General features: G+C 37.6%; 1 protein-coding gene across 5 annotated transcripts in view; it reads left to right on the top strand.

The window, feature by feature from the left end:
* Positions 1-16,719, top strand: part of asic1b (acid sensing ion channel subunit 1b) — a 394,977-nt gene that overhangs the window by 348,999 nt on the left and 29,259 nt on the right. For all 5 annotated transcript variants that reach the window (XM_087302592.1, XM_087302591.1, XM_087302593.1 and 2 more), the window contains 2 exon segments: positions 2,992-3,119; positions 7,541-7,691. In XM_087302592.1, the coding sequence (XP_087158718.1) occupies positions 2,992-3,119; positions 7,541-7,691 (279 nt within the window).

Below are 16,719 nucleotides of genomic sequence, written 5' to 3'. Positions count from 1 at the left end.
TCCAGCGATCCACAAACACTAATGATCATAACAATGACATATTAAATTATTTATTGGAAATTAAAACATTTTAATTATTAAACAAATTACGTTTATATAATAATAATATAACACTGCACACGCTGTTTAGCCAGCTTTATATCAAACAAAGCATGGAGATTAAGTTTTAAATGCTTATGTACAAACTACAAGAAAAAACTTTCTTGCAATGTTTGGTTCTCCTCTTCATAGTTGTACCAGTATCTATATTTAGTCTGGCAATAATGCAAGTGAAAAAATACCAAAAAATCCACTCGTTTCTCTTTCAAATTCTGCACCATTTCCTTAATCAGACAAATGATTATTAAAGTCAATTTTAGAGCTCATTAAAAAAAAAACCACAGATATTTACCATTTTTTCATATTACACCTACTTCCTCTCACAGCATCTCTCTCCTCTTCATTAAATATCCCAGCATTTTAATTAGCTCTGGAGGAATATAATCCACCCATTCCACGACTCATTACATTTCTCAGACTGCAACCCAAGATTCATTGTTAGCCTCTCCATTTTCATCCCATTTTTTCCTCTTCAAGCCAATCTCTAATTTCTGTTATTTCAGGCAGCAACCAATTTCTGAATATAGCTTTTTTTTACAGGCTATCAGCACAACCCCATCCAACATTCATCAGATTTGCCCTTTAACTTGGATTTTATGAGTCCAAAAAGTAAAGTTGAATTTGATGTGAATGTAAAATACGTCCTCAGAGCACTTCTGAATTTCTTTGCGAGTATATCTGAACTTTAAAACACCCCCAGAATTAATGGGTATCGGCTTCATTACACAATCTCCAGCAGACTGCAGTACGGTGTAAAGCCTGACTAGCCAGGATTAATTATAAACCCAGGATTGAGTTTAACAAGGCCCTGGAAAAGTGAGTTCATTCAGTGGCGTGGATGATCTGCTAATATAGTATTCATTAACAGGCGCATCTGCGAGTTTTATTGTGGCCGGCTGTGTGATTTCCCTCACGCTCTTTTGTTTGTGCTTTAATTATCATTAAGCAGATGTTTAAAAGGGGGAAAGTGTGATAAAGCCGTCTGCGTGCTCCTCTGTGTGCTCAATGAGGATGTGCTTGGAAACCGCATTTGTAACCAGTCATTAGTCGAGGACTCTGTCTGAATGGAAAAAAAACAGACAACTGGGGATGAAAGCCAGCGTTTGGACAATAATGCACTGGATTTGAGTGCTTGAACTGACCGGGTGGTGTCTGTAATCTGTGGGAACACCTTTGAAAGTGATTAGTCTGTGGGGTTTCTTTTTGCACATCATTTCCTTATAGCAAACTAACAGTAAGAGGGGCGTGGTTAAGAAGAACGCATCATTAGAAGTATAATGCAATAATCAATATGAGCCCATACAGACTCTATACGAACAGGCGGCTATGAAAAGAGCGATACATATTAGCACTGATTCTAAACAACCCCTTTTCAGTGAATATCAGCTGTTACCATCAGGAAAAAGACTGAGAATGCCAATGTGTAAAACTAATAGACTGAAGCTTTCGTTTGTTCCTACCTCGATAAAATTGTTAAACTCTACCAATAACACTGCTCCTGTAGTGAGTAGCACTTGACTGGGTTTTGTGTTTTATGTATTTATACTTGTATACGGTCTTATTCTGTACACAATGGATGTTCTCAACTGTTTGTTCTTAATTGTTTTGTTTTATTTATTTTTACTGTCCGTTTAGAGCAATGTTGTTGCGCCTTTTTTGCCCAAGATAAATTTCCTCTCGGGGACAAATAAAAGCCCCTTTCACACATACAGACCTTTCCAGAAAATTACCGGCAATTTTCCGGAAAGGTGTGTATGTGTGAACAGGCCCTTTTTGAAAATACCGGTAAATTCGTTCTGGCTATTTTCCGGAAAGAGAAGTTGTAACATTATTGGTAATTTGCCGGACTGCTGCGCTGTGTGAACGCAGAAGGAAGATTGCCGGAAAGAGCGCGTACACGTCGAGAACGTGCTGACGTGAGACGTCTGCTTTAGCCAATCAGAACAGTCAGACGCATTCACGTGTGCGCGGTTTATGGGAATAAAAGCCTTTGAATATTTTTCCAGACACATTTAGCTGCTAGAAGTTAGTCAGATCATGTTTCTATGTTCCTTCCTAATGCTAACTGTGTAAATAATTATCGATAAAATGTTTATGATAATCCGTTGTTTGTTTACCTTCAAGCTTTGCGTGTGCCCGTGAGCGCCCATAGCGCCAGCACACACACATATCATGAACATCTCGACATGCGAAAGTGTTTCTCTATGTTTTCATTGGAGTTGTACTCAATACTGATCCATCCGAAGAGTTTGTAATGTAGTCAAATGTTTACAAACACAAGCGCAGCCGTTTAGAGCTCATTTCTGGTTAATGATGTAAGAATTTACCGGTATTTTGGAATTGATGTGTAAACGCTCTTTTCCGGAAAAATTTCGTAACGTCCTCGCCTGTGTGAACAGCGCTTTTTTGAATTTAGCGGTAAAGTCGTTCCGGAAATTTTTCCGTGTGAAAGGGGCTAAAGTTTAACCTAACCAAACCTAAGTACTGCCACTATAAATGTGAAAGAAAATGGTCAGATTTGATTGAAGATTACCAAAAAAACATTTTTTCAGTGGATTAAAATGCATTTTTGGATTCGTAAATTAATTTCAGAGCGTGCATTATAACACCCCTTTCCATATACAAAAGTGAACATACGATTTTCCCTGTTGTATGGTAGGAGGTGGTTAAACTCAAACTCTAAAAAATAATCTCCAAATCCAAAAAGCTCACATACTGGAAGCGCAACCATATAGATCTAGTTAAAGTAGACTCCTGGGTTCAGCTTGAGCTTGTTTGATAGTGTGAAATAAGCTGAAAGCGCGGGCCGTCTTATCTGCTATCAGCTCTTCTTCTGAGACGCCTGCATTGAGTCTGTGTCCCCGCGTTCATGTCTCTTTATCTCTCTCGCAGACGAGACCACGTTCGAGGCAGGAATCAAAGTACAGATCCACACGCAGGATGAACCACCTTTCATCGATCAGCTGGGATTCGGAGTGGCTCCAGGCTTCCAGACGTTCGTCTCCTGCCAAGAACAGCGGGTACCCAATGATTGTTCTCTTTGTGAATTTCTCGGCGCTGGACTCGTCCCAAATAAACAGGGCTGTGATTCTGGTGGTCTATTGTTTTAGTACTTGTTTTTGATTTCTACAGCTGCTTGTGTTTATTTTTATATATATATACATACAGTTGAAGTTTATTAGTTATTATAAAGTTTATTAGATTATTAGCCCCCCTGAATTATTAAACTGCTTTTTTTTTCCAATTTCTGTTTTACGAAGAGAAGATTTTCTGAACAGATTTCTAAACATAATAGTTTTAATAACTCATTTCTAATAACTGATTTATTTTATCTTTCCCATGATGACAGTAAATAATATTTTATTAGAAAATTTTTCAAGACACTTCAATACAGCTTAAAGTGACATTTAAAGGCTTAACTGAGTTAATTAGGTTAACTAGACAGGTTTGAGTAATGAGGCAAGTTATTGTATAACGATGGTTTGTTCTGTAGACTATCAAAAAAAATATAGCTTAAACGGGCTAATAATTTTGACCTTAAAATGGTTCTTAAAAAATTTATAACTGCTTTTATTCTCGCCGAAATTAAACATAAGACTTTTTCCAGAAGAAAAAATATTATCAGACATACTGTGAAAATGTCCTTGCTCTGTTAAACATCATTTGGGAATTATTAAAAAAAGAAAAAAAATTAAAGGGGGACTAATAATTCTGACTTCAACTGTATATACAGTTGAAGTCAGAATTATTAGCCCCCTTTTGATTTGATTTTATTAATAACAAATCATTAATTATAAATTCATTAATTAAAAGCCTCAAATTAATAGTTATATATCATATTCATAACTTTTATATATTATTTTGAGACTTATAGATATTATAAGTATTATTGAGTCAAGTAATTAAATTCCTCATTGGGTATTTAAATGACTTTTTTGAAACAAAGTAATTAGAGTAGTCATTTAAATTCAGTTTTGATGATGTAATTAGTAATAAATACATGTTTTGAAGTAACTTACTCAAGACTGGTAGTTTTGAGTTCATTTTTGTAAAGTAGCTCAACTCCATTTCTGAATTCATATTGGCATCATTACATTATTTTATGCAAATTAAGCACATTTTTAATACAAATAATAAAACGGCTAATGACAACAATGAATGAAAATGTCTAGAACAGTCCTGAAAGACCAGAAAATAGGCTTCATGTTCCCTATTCAAGAGACACTCATGTATTCTTACTCCCTTTAAAATATAATTTCCTGCTTTTTTGTTGATTTCTGCGATGAGCTATGACGTGCGGCGAGATTCACTCAAGAAGAAGAAATTTGGTTTCTGACAAGCACGAGCATGATTTGATTTTCAAATGAGAGAGACAGAGGTCGACCCCGCTGTCTGGAATAAATGTTATTTATTTATAGGCCTCCCATGTTTCATTTTCATGAGGCCCACATTGCGAAAAGTAAGAAACAGAAGCTTTGTTTTTGCGTGAGATTGAAAGCGCTGTAACGTGATCGATAAACAAACAGCAGAAGATCTGAGTCTTGACTAACAGACAGACGGATGGTTGATATGCACAGACGGCTCTCTGCTCCTGGTAATTGGAGGTCAGCATGTCTCCCATGTGCAGTGGATTGATTTCGGTAACATTTCCCCTCATTTATTCTCCTCTAACACAAAGATCAGGCCATCGCTTCCAGATGCTGTGTCACTGGATGCTACAGGATTAGCATCTATCTCTGTCGCTCTCAGATTGACGGGCGTATTTAGTAATGGAGGCGATGCTCAGATTGTGCCTTGCAGACAGGAGCAGATCCAATAGTGTCAGCATGGACAGCAGCGTTTACTCAAGCCAGTGCACTTCACTGACTCATATAATGCCTGTGGAGATACGCATTTTTACTCGTATTTCAAGGCTCATTTTGGCACTTGAGGTAACTGTCATCAACTGGAATGAATCCAATCTTATTTCAGCTTCTAAATATTGTTTTTAGATACAATACAATACAAAGTGCTTTAAAATCGACATTTTTCATTCGAAATTTGACGTTATCTCAACTGAAACATGAAGAGAGGGCGGGGCATAGAGTAGATCCACCCCTTTAAACAAAAAAAAAACAACCAATAGTGTTTGGTTTTCTTACAGTTCTGCCAATGAATTCAGTTGAGTGCATCAAAAGAAAAAAGAGGGTGGGGCATGTCAGACAATAGAGAGCATTTGATTGGTCAAGCTTTTTAGGCGGGAGTGGCATTCATTCATTCATTTTCTTTTTAGCTTAGTCCCTTTATTAATCTGGGGTTGCCACAGCGGAATGAACCGCCAACTAATCCACAATATGCTTCCAGCTGCAGCCTAGTACTGGGAAACATTCATACACACTCATTTACACCGCACACTACGGATAATTTAGCTTACCCAATTCGCCTATGCCACCTGTCTTTGGACTGTGGTGGAAACCGGAGCACCCGGAGGAAACCCAGGCAAACTCCAGAAATGCTAACTGACCCAGTCGAGGCTCGAACCAGCGACCTTTTGGCTGTAATGCTGTGTTCACACTAGACGCAGAAGAAGCGTCAAACCCGAGTGATTTACATGTTAAGTCAATGCAAAGGCGCGAATAGACATCCTGTGGCTTAATACGCAAGAACGGCGCGGCGCAAATTACACGAATTGCGAAAATAGAGCATGTGTTTCGCGTGAATCGCTCGAGTTCAAAAATCTAAACTCTAAACTTAAGTGGACATTCTCGTTGCGTTAACCAATCAGGAACTTGCTCTTGTGGGGCCATGATTGTGACGTAGCGCCTGTTATTGGTGTCCCGGAGGAAATCCTCCAGCCGACACCGACAACAGTTCATCAAACTGGGCTTGGCTCAGTCAGAAGCACTACTGAATGCCTCGATCCAGGTTAGTTTTCTAGAGGAGTTTATAAGCTCAAAGAGCTGGATACACCTCTGAAAGGATCTAGTGGACTCAGACACGGCCCTAAACTTATCGACGCTGTTTTTCAGCCTTCATAAAGCACATAAACACTGTTATTTTCTTAATAAAATCCATGTTAGCCATTTAGCAACAAAGCTAGAGTCATCGGGCAGACAGAAGCCCTGCTCATCACGCGAATCCGCATCTGTTCTGAAGTGAATTTGACGAGCGAATGAAGCGGTCTAGACACGCAAATAAATCGGGGCTTGACGCACGAATGAAGCGAGTAAACTCAAATGTTCACACGGCTATTTACACACGAATAGCGCGATTTATCTATGCGTTCCACGCCTGGTGTGAACACAGCATAAGGTGATCATGCTACCTACTGCGCCACCGTAACGCCCACTTTGGGTGTTTATATCAGATCTTCCAAACATGAATTTTGTCACTGTTTTGGAGCACACCAGCTTATAGATGTCCCTAAAATGAACATAGTAATTGTTACATAAATCTGTCGCCAAACTAACCCATACACCGCCAGGTGGTTAACACATGTCTTATGAAGCGTATCAATGCGTTTTTGTAACCGATATAATTCTAACTTTTAAATTATTAACTCCAATAAACCATAAACAGAAGCTTGCAACAGTTGCTCTGCCTCTGAGCTCTTCTGATTGGACCATTGCTTTAGGACTTGACAGTCATGAGCTGCACTGCTTGCAAAACTCGAAGTTCTTTCAACTTGACATGGCATCGTGGGTGTATGCAAAAAAACAAGGTGTTTTTGGAGCGTAATGATGCTGCATGTCTTTTAGAAGAGCGTTCGCATTGAAGACTGCCCTATATCACCTTCCAGTCCTGCCTCTGTTGGCAGGTTTCAGAGTAAAGTCAACATGTCAGATGCTGGCGGTATAGAGCTGTTGTTTTGAACCTTCAAAAATTCTCTTATGGTTTCTGTGGCTTTTGTAGGATGTTTATGTATAATAATGAATCCATATGCAGAGACTTAATGCAAAGTTTTGTTGTTGTTGTTGTTTAGAGTTCCCATATGCATTTTTAGCACATGCATTTGCATTTATTTATGCTGTGCGCATTCCTTAAGCTGATAGTGAAGTGTCTCCAGGGATTACGGAGGGGTCCAAAACACATAGTACAGTAAGCAGCCTACCTAGACACAATCTTAAACCGCATACAAAGCTGCTTCTTAATGCAGGCAACAACATCATGCAGCCTTTAAAGACACATTCCAAACTACAAAACTAAATAATGCATCAGTTTGAGAACTTGGTAATGTCCATACTGTGCAAAATTAGCTGTTTTCTCTGATTCTGCAAACTCGTTAGCTGCTATAATAAACAACTACAGTGCTAACAATTTGCAGGACAATTAAAGTAAAAATAGTTTGCGAATTCAAGCAGCATAATAAAGCATTTTTTTGTTTGTTTGTTTGCATGAGACAGCTTCACACATTCCTGTTATGAATAATTCACTATTGTGTTTCTGTCTGTCTGTCTCACAGCTGACGTATCTTCCTCCTCCATGGGGCGACTGTAAGGCTACGCCGATAGACTCTGATTTCTTCAACACATACAGTATCACCGCCTGCCGCATCGACTGCGAGACGCGATATCTGGTGGAAAACTGCAACTGCCGCATGGTGCACATGCCCGGTAAACACACACGCACACACACACACACACATGCAGAGCTATCACACAGTAGACATGATTGTGTTAGATCTTGTTTGATTGACAGTGATAATATTTGTTGTTCTCTTATAAGCAGGAATAAAGTTTCAATGTAAGACACTCTTTTTATTCCTGACAATCATATTTTAGTTTCTTTTTTAGACTTTTTATTCATTTTGAGGCTTCATTTGGCTCAGCTCAACTCTCTGCGTTTCAGCAAATGGGATGATTTTTGGTAATGAATCTTATTTTGACATGTTTTTTGAGAAAATGCTTTGTTTTTCAAAAACTCAACAATAAACTTGACTATCCTTTAGTTCTGTTCATGGCTGTTTTTATCTCTGTAAACCAATAGCGTTCAGCTGCGCGTCTAGCTCTGCCTTTTGGTACCCTTTCTTGTGTTTGGTACCCTTTCGAAAGGGTGCCGAAAAAGTGGTACGGTTCGGTTCGGTACGCCTTTTGACAGTGGAAATGGCCATTAAAGCGAACCAAACAAAACCGTACCGTACCACTCAGTGGAAATGGGCCATAAGAAAGTGAGAAAGCGTAAGAAAACTTTCGTACACTATATGTATAAGAAGATAGAAATAAGGCCTTCAGCTCTCAGAACATAGTAAACATAGTAAGTGTATTTATGCACACGCTATAATCTAGGGATGTCCAGATCCGATCACGTGATCAGAAATCAGGCTGGATCACGTGGTTTTAGACTCAGTCGAAGTCAGACATTGATAGGACCAGGCCTGGACGATTTATGTTTTGGATTTAGTCTGTTTGTTTTATTTTTCATTATTAAATCATTTAAAAGTTTGTCGTTTGTCCGCCTCCTTTCCGATGGCCAAATGGCTATCAAAATTCATTGTATACAGTTGAAGTCAGAATTATTAGCTCCTCTTTAAATTATTTTTCTTTTTTAAATAATTACCAAATGATGTTTAAGAGAGCAAGGATAATAATGTTTCTTTGTTTGTTATTTGTTTTATTTCAGCTAGAATAAAAGCAGTTTTACATTATTTTAAATCCAAAGGTCAATATTATTAGCCCCTTTAAGCTATATTTTTTTTTCAATAGTCTTCATAACAGACCATCATTATACAATAACTTGCCTAATTACCCTACTCCTGCCTTGTTAACCTAATTAACCTAGTTAAGCCTTTAAATGTCACTTTAAGCTGTATAGAAGTGTCATGAAAATATCTAGTCAAATATTATTTGCTGTCATCATGGCAAAGATTAGAAAGTTATTAGAGATGAGTTAATAAAACTATTATGTTTAGTGTTGGAATTTCTATTTCTATTCCATGCGTGTTCAAGAGAAAAGGTCAGGAGAGGTTTTTCTTCAATGTCAAAAATCGTAACAATTTATTGGATACAAATGAATAATATATTCACAACTGATCTTAACAGGTGGAGTTTTGGTGTAACGTCACTTGTCAGTCATTGTTCAGTCCTCCATTGGCCGCCCCTTCGACATACTTCCTCTTTTTATACGAATTCTCTGCCCAACAACAAAGTATACATCTTTCTGTGTTCTGTTTTAACACCTCTATTCAGACAGGAAGTTTCTGCAGAGCTGAATTTAATTTTGGACCCGCATCTATCTACTTCTGCAAAAATGCTAATTAGTATGCCCAGCACTCACCCACAACATTAGAAGTTCAGATAATATATGACCCTTACATGACCAATACAAATAATTGTTTGATTAAAAGAAAAAGAGACAAAAATAATAAAAAATGGTTCCTATTATCCAATATTAGAAAAGTGTTAAAAAACTCTGCTCTGTTAAACAGAAATTGGGGGGAAAATTAAATAATAACTCAAGCGGGCTAAAAATTCATGGGGCTAATAATTCTGACTTCAACTGTATTTTCTCAATATTTTTAACACGTCTATAGCTATGCAGTGGCACAGAGACTTCTTTCTTGACTTTACACAGAAACAGCATCGCGTGACATGACATCACTTTGTTGCAAAGACTTTATTGTTGTGCAGTGAAACACAATCCTGCCGCAAAATGCAAATTCAAATGTCATAATTGGTTAAAACATAAAATTATCATTATTTTGAAGAAGTGACACACATTTTAAAACGCACTAGGTTTACAAATAAATGTAAATAATAATAATAATGACTGTAGTGTAGCCTAAGATTAGGCTTTTTGCTGGGGTTTGAACATAAAATTGTTGATGCTGTTTTAAACTAAACCACACATATAACAATTTACTTAATCTCGTCGGTATTGTATTTAAAGTCAATCTATTTATTTATTTATTTATCTTCAGTAAAGGAAGGGTTTCATTCATGAAAATCATCTCAGTCACTCTCATTAGTGTCATAAGTCTATTATTAGATTTTTTATTTTTTATTTTTAGCAATTTCAGTTAATAGATGTACATTTCAGAGGGGGTGCGTCTTCCGGCACAACACCAGCAAAGTAGAACACCCAAGTGGCTTAAAGCAGAAACTGTGAGCATGTCTGCTGTCTTTTTTTACGTGTTATAGAAGTGTCGGATCGTGTTTCAGTATCGGTAGATACTCAAAATCAAATCAAGAATGCATGATTATTGTCATGGCTTTGCAATCAAAATGCAGTTATTATGGAAGTCAATGGGGCAAAAACAGCCACTAGCATTATAAAATATTAGTACATTTGAATAATACACAACCAAATGACTCAGATTCTGACTCGGGGGTAAAAAACCTGATCTACTATAATCTACTGTTTAGAACTTTATATAAAAGCCAGAAACCTTAAAGGGTTAATGCTGCAAACTGATGATCAACAGTAAACATTACACATTTGACCTCTTTCCAACAAGTAAAAACGGCAACAATTAAGAATGCATGATTATATGCTGTCATGGCTTTGCAGTCAAAAAATGTGGTTATAATTGAAGTCAATGGGGCCATAACAAAAACATGACAAAAGAGTAGTCAATTTGAACAGTACACAGGGGTTAATTATCAATTAATCCATCTTAAAATCTTTAACAGATATCTAGAGTAAAATAATAAAAGAATATGAAAGGTTAGCATGCTTGAATGCTCAAAAAACAGATTATTATCATAGTGTTCAAGTTTCAACAAAATCCTATCCATCCAAAAAGCCCAGAGTGCTCTGATTGGCCAGCTAAACCAGTGGGTGTGATTGGTCAGATACTTCATGCATGTGTCACAAATGTAATGTCTCGTAGCATAATTGCCAATTTCAAGTTTTCTAAAGCAATTACTCACAATTAATAATGCTGTCGGTTTTATCATACGAGTTCAAGCTGAAATGAGATTCTGACAATAAGATTGATCGCCGTCATCTTTCCAGCCTTAATTTGAGCATCACAATGCTTCACACTGGGTTTTTATATTGGACTCCACCACAAATCAACCTCTTTGCCTACATCTTGAGAGGCTATATGCTCGTGAAAGTAATGTCTAATATATTATAATAATAGCTAAAGGTATTTTAACCAGGGCTGATACTGTTTTCTCAATTAATCATCTCTATTTATTAGTTAGAACAGTTAGCACTCAAGGCTTTTGCAAAGAGTCTGAAATTTTCATATGCTTATTTTGTATTCGGTTAACATTTCAGACCAAGTGAGATGTGTAATTATGCATCCATTGTAAAAAAAATTTGCAAAATCATACAAAAAAAGGGGTCTTCACGCAGGGATGCTTTTGTTCCCCTCTCTCTTCTTCTGCTTCTTCTTCAAAAAAAAAAAAACAACAACAGAAAGACAATAATGATCCTGAACAGAGACTGACAGTATGTCAGATGTTTGGACACACTCACAAACACGCACACCAAACACACACACACACCAGACAGACTGTAGTTCATCTGCCACATATTTACACATGACTTTATAGTTCACTGTTTGTTTGTCATAAAGTTGCAAGATGAAGTGGATTAATTCAGACGCCTTTGTAGATTTTAGATTTCACTTGTATGGTGGCTCTGAATTGTCAAAACACTTGGTATATATGAGAAAAAACAAAATCTTGATTTTGAATTTTGAAGGCAGTGTGTAAATGTTATTGACTTATTTTTTTAAGTGCACATAAAAATGTAAACATAATACTACATTTACCCAAGACTGTTTAAAACAGCATTTTAGACTGAAAAGTTCTCCTCCAGTCTGCCGTTTTACTGCAAAATCCTATTTTCATCCACACTCTACAAACTAAAACACATGATTCATGACCACGCCAGCTCATTTGACATGCGCATATCTTGATGGCTTTCATACTTGGCATCTACCAGTGGCGTATATTGGTGGTCATACTATAGGGGCTTGACAAATCACAGAATGACATGCAGTGAGTACTACTGTTGAAACAGCACAAGCATACAAACTTTTCTTGAGGTAAAACCACAAATTTGAGGAACATGTCATTCTCAGCCTATTCACTTTAATGTATTTTCCCTTTTCATTCATTCATTCATTTTCATTCAGCTTAGTACCTTTATTGATCAGGGGTGGCCACAGCGGAATGAACCGCCAACTTATCTAGCATATGTTTTACACAGTGGATGCTGCCATGGATTCCCAGTACTGGGAAACATCCTTACACACTCATTCACACACATACGCTACATTTTAGTTTATTCAATTCAATGACCCAGTCTGTTGTAATTGGTCGACTGTGCTCAGCACATGACAGCCAGAAATGCCCACCACGGCTATAGTATGAAGTAGCAGAAAGTATGTGAGAGCCCAATGCAGGAATGCAATGAAGCAATGCAGTTAAACACTAGCATATACTCTACTCTTAAACCTAACCCCAAGCAATAAAAACGAAACGCATTCAGTATTAATCCACACAATGGCAAAAGTTGAAGTGTGTGAAGGAATGGCTGATGGTGGCCAAAACAAAAGCAAACAGCAGAGGATCACCAGTTCAGAAACACATTTAAATCAGTAAAGGAAGAAGCATGCTTCATGTTTTTAACGTAGTTTTGGATGCAATACGTGAACAGCTCCATACAAATTTAACCTGAGAGATGCATTACAAGCACTGGTTTATAATAGATCCGTGATTACAAGCTGTGGGGGGCGATTACAACTTATAACACACAATTAAACACATATTTTGCAAACTTCAGAAAACGAGGCAACAATTTAAATTACACTTATGTTATGATCTGGTGGAAGAAGAAACTAACAGTAACTGACAAAGTCTCTGACAAAGTCCCATAGTCTCTGCTGCTCCTTCAATAGCAAACGGCCGACGAATCCCGCGTTGCAGCATAGATGAAAATGGACTTTGACCCTATATTCCTCGCAGCTGAATCTCCATCTGTCAGTGATCGTCATTTTCGCATCATGATCAGTCCCGTGATCCCCGCACCTCTGCTAGAGTTTGAAGTAAAAGCACGTTCACATTTTACCAAAGCTGGAACTACATATTTGGTAATATACTGTATCAACGTTGATGCGATCAAACAAAAGATCCGAACCCAACTCGATTCATTTATTCGACTCTGAGTCAACTATTTCGCTAAAGAATCAATAGTTTTAAACAAGGTGCACTTCTAGATTTAAACCTCAGCTGGATGTTTTCATTCACTTAGAGCACAAGTGTCAAACTCAGTTCCAAAAGGGCCGCAGCTCTGCACAGTTTAGTTCCAACCCTAATTAAACACACCTGATCAAACTAATTGAGTCCTTCAGGCTTGTTTGAAACCTACAGGTAAGTGTGTTGGAGCAGGGTTGGGCTTCAGTACAGGGCTTCGGCCCTCCAGGAATTGAGTTTGACACCCCTGACTTAGAGCTTTAAATAACCCTTTAACAATTTGCTGTTGCGCCATCCAGTGGACACAATTGGAGCTGTTTCTTTTATTGAAAAATTGCAGCTTATTTTTTCACTTTACAGAATCCTCTCGCAGGCTGGATTGAACCCGTTTGCGGGCAGTACGTTTGACACCACTGTATTAAATTGTTCTTTTCTTGCAAATCAACCAATTTCAATGCGGCTACCACCACAAGTATTTCCATATTCCATATTTCAAAGCTGTGGGCAGCTGTCATAAAAGTCTGATGAACAAATGACATGCAATAGTCGGTATCAGAGAGTGATCCTGGGTAGCCAAGCCTCCATTTCTGGAGTCTGCTTTAGCCTGTGTATACTAAAAGCATCTGTGTTTTTAAACTAGAACAAGGTCTTTAGTGTTTTCAAACTGCTCTGTTTTTCATGGATTGAAGTTGTCAGAGTGGTGTGGATGCTAGGCATAAACATGCATTTTAAAAGGAAAACACACTAGCGTAAACACATCTAGTGCTTTAATGACTTCAAGTTCGAGAGAAAGTCTTGCATTTCTCACAGACTCTTGCTAGCAGTTATTTAACACTAAACAAATTAGCAGCTCGTTTTTGCATCGCTGTTTTCAAGCTGTTGCCTTTTAAGCCTGCGATGACTGTAAACCCTCGCTGTGCTCTTAATGCTGTTCAGCGCGTCTTGCTTTAATTCTGGTTGCTAGTTTTCAGCTTAGCGCGAGTAAGAGGATTTTCACCTCTGCGAGTAGAAAAGCGTGATTTGCCGCGTCCCTGTTGGGCTCCTGCACCCTGCTGAGATCTGTACGTCTGTTTTGAAGTGCGGCCCTCTGATCATCACCAGCCACTTTGTCATTAACTAGATCTGATCTGGGTCAAACAGGGATTTGCTGGATCTCAAAGCAGCAGGAGAAACTTATAATCAACTGGAACTGGATATGAAAACGGACATCAATGTCATAAACTACATTGTTAATGTAGCTAATAGGGGTGTGACGAGATCTCGTGAGACTAAATCACTATGATATTTCTCGTCGAGGTGACAAGTTGTCTCGTGAGTTGTGACGTTATGATGGTGAAATTAGCATTGAAGATTGGAGGCAGGATTGGATTTGAACCGCACGCAAAGTGTTTTGCGCAAACCGGGCTGCCTCTGTGTTGCACGTCACTCGTTTGCTTGGGCAGCTGTGATGTAACGGCTACAACTGCCATAACACTTATTATCCATGTGATGGAATAGCTCTTTAGATATGCTTTAAGTCATAATTGTTGTAAACAAATCAAATTAAGATGTGGAGTTTTCCTATTTATCTGATACTAAAAAGAACCTTAATTCACCATTTACTCAATCCCAATTGGTTCAAAACTTTGAGTTTCTTTTTTTTTTTAAACACAAAATAAAGTTCATACTTAGCTGACAATTGATTATGAAGCGTCTTTGGCATGCTGTCCTGGGAGAGAACCATGAGCTCAGAAGATCCTCGAGCCTGGGGCTCCCTCCTGTTTGCAGGGTGAGAGGGGAGTTTGAGCTCAGGTAGATCTCAAGAACTCCCCTGCTAAAGACAAATTAAGGATTGCTATAGAGAGATATACTGCTGGCTAAAGCCTGATTTATACTTTAGCCTGGCTCCCCATCGCGAACATCCACTGACTGACAAAACGGACATGGCTTTTATACTTGATGCGTTTGTCATTGTGAGATTCTTTAAAACAGCAGGGGGGGTCAAAAGTAAACCAACCGTAAAATCAGATGGGTAACTATAGAAGTAGGGAAGTTTCTGTAAGTTCGTCATATCATTAATATCCTTCAAGATTTTTAAACTAATTATTTTTTAATAGTTTTATTAAATAATTTAATGATTATAAAGATTTTTAGAACCACTTTGATGCATCACTTTTGTTTATATCTCAGACAGTTCTACCTATAAAAGTTTATTAAAATATTAATGACAACAGAACATGGGTTGCTCTACAAATATATATATATTTTTTTATTATAAAAGAATAAACCATTATTACTAATAAAGTCCAAAAAAAAAAACAGGACATCAGTATGTTGTAAATCAATCAAATATTGTCTTTAAGTTATCAAATAAATAATTAGTTCCTTAATTATAGTTTTAGAACTATTAAATAATTTTAAATAAATTAATTATGTGGAAAAAACCTATTTCCATAATTAAATAATCTGTTTTGGCTTTAACAAACGTATCCCTCAGGTTTTTCTACCTTGCCCACTGCTGTTGCAATTTCTAGCCAAGAATTATTGTTGATGTGGTTATCCCTATGATCACACAAGGACGGATCATAAAGATGTCTGTACAGTTGTGCCTGTTTCTGACAATATGTCTTCAACATGATTCATTATTCAACTGAAATGAAGCATGGCGTCGCGCAAACTGTTTGCTTAAGTCCCCCCAAAAAAATTGTGCACTCCGCTTGCCAAAATCATACCGCGCGCACCCAAAGCAAACCTCCACCAATGCTGCGATGGCCGCGCGCACTCAAGCAAACTAGCGGACGCAACGAGTATAAACCAGGCTTAAGAGCTCATCAGTGGTGGCAGTTTTAGTTTAATTAATCACTTATGTCACATGTCTTTGAACTGTGGAGAAGAACCCGGGGAAACCCACGTGAGCAAGGGGAGAAATGTAAACTTTACACAGAAACATTGACTGGCCTGAACTTGAACTAGTGACATTCTTGCTGTGAGGCAACAGTGTTAATCACTGGGCCGCCGTGCTGCCCTATAGGAAAAGGGAGGAGGAGTAAGGATGAAAGGGGGGAATTCTTTAAGGCGAAGATAACTGCGGTATGAAACTCTGGTTATTTATAGTGACTTAGGAATGGGCTGATTGGTGAATCAGCTAATGCGGGACCAGCCGTGGTCAATCATAAGCACGTATTCCTCTCGAAATTAGTTTATAAATAAACTTCACAAAGAATGTTGTGAACAGTGTTGGGTGTGATGAGCTACAGTACCTAGTTAAGTTACTTTTCCACTAAAAAAGTAATGGATTACTTTTCATTTTAAGTAATTAAAATCATTACACCACAAGTAAGTAAATTAATTACAATTACTTACAATATACTTGCTTAAATACTGTGATAATGCAAAAAAGTATTAAATAAATACTGAACTTAATTAATCAGTTCTGTATAAATCAATTCATAGAAGCAAAGTAATTGTAGTTGTTTTGTCATACAAATATACTTTGCCGAACAATTATATTTAT

The sequence above is a fragment of the Danio rerio genome, chromosome 22, assembly GCF_052040795.2.
Source record: "Danio rerio strain M-AB ecotype USA chromosome 22, GRCz13ab, whole genome shotgun sequence".
NCBI classification, from domain to species: Eukaryota; Metazoa; Chordata; class Actinopteri; order Cypriniformes; family Danionidae; genus Danio; species Danio rerio.
This window is presented reverse-complemented; position numbering and strand designations above follow the sequence as displayed.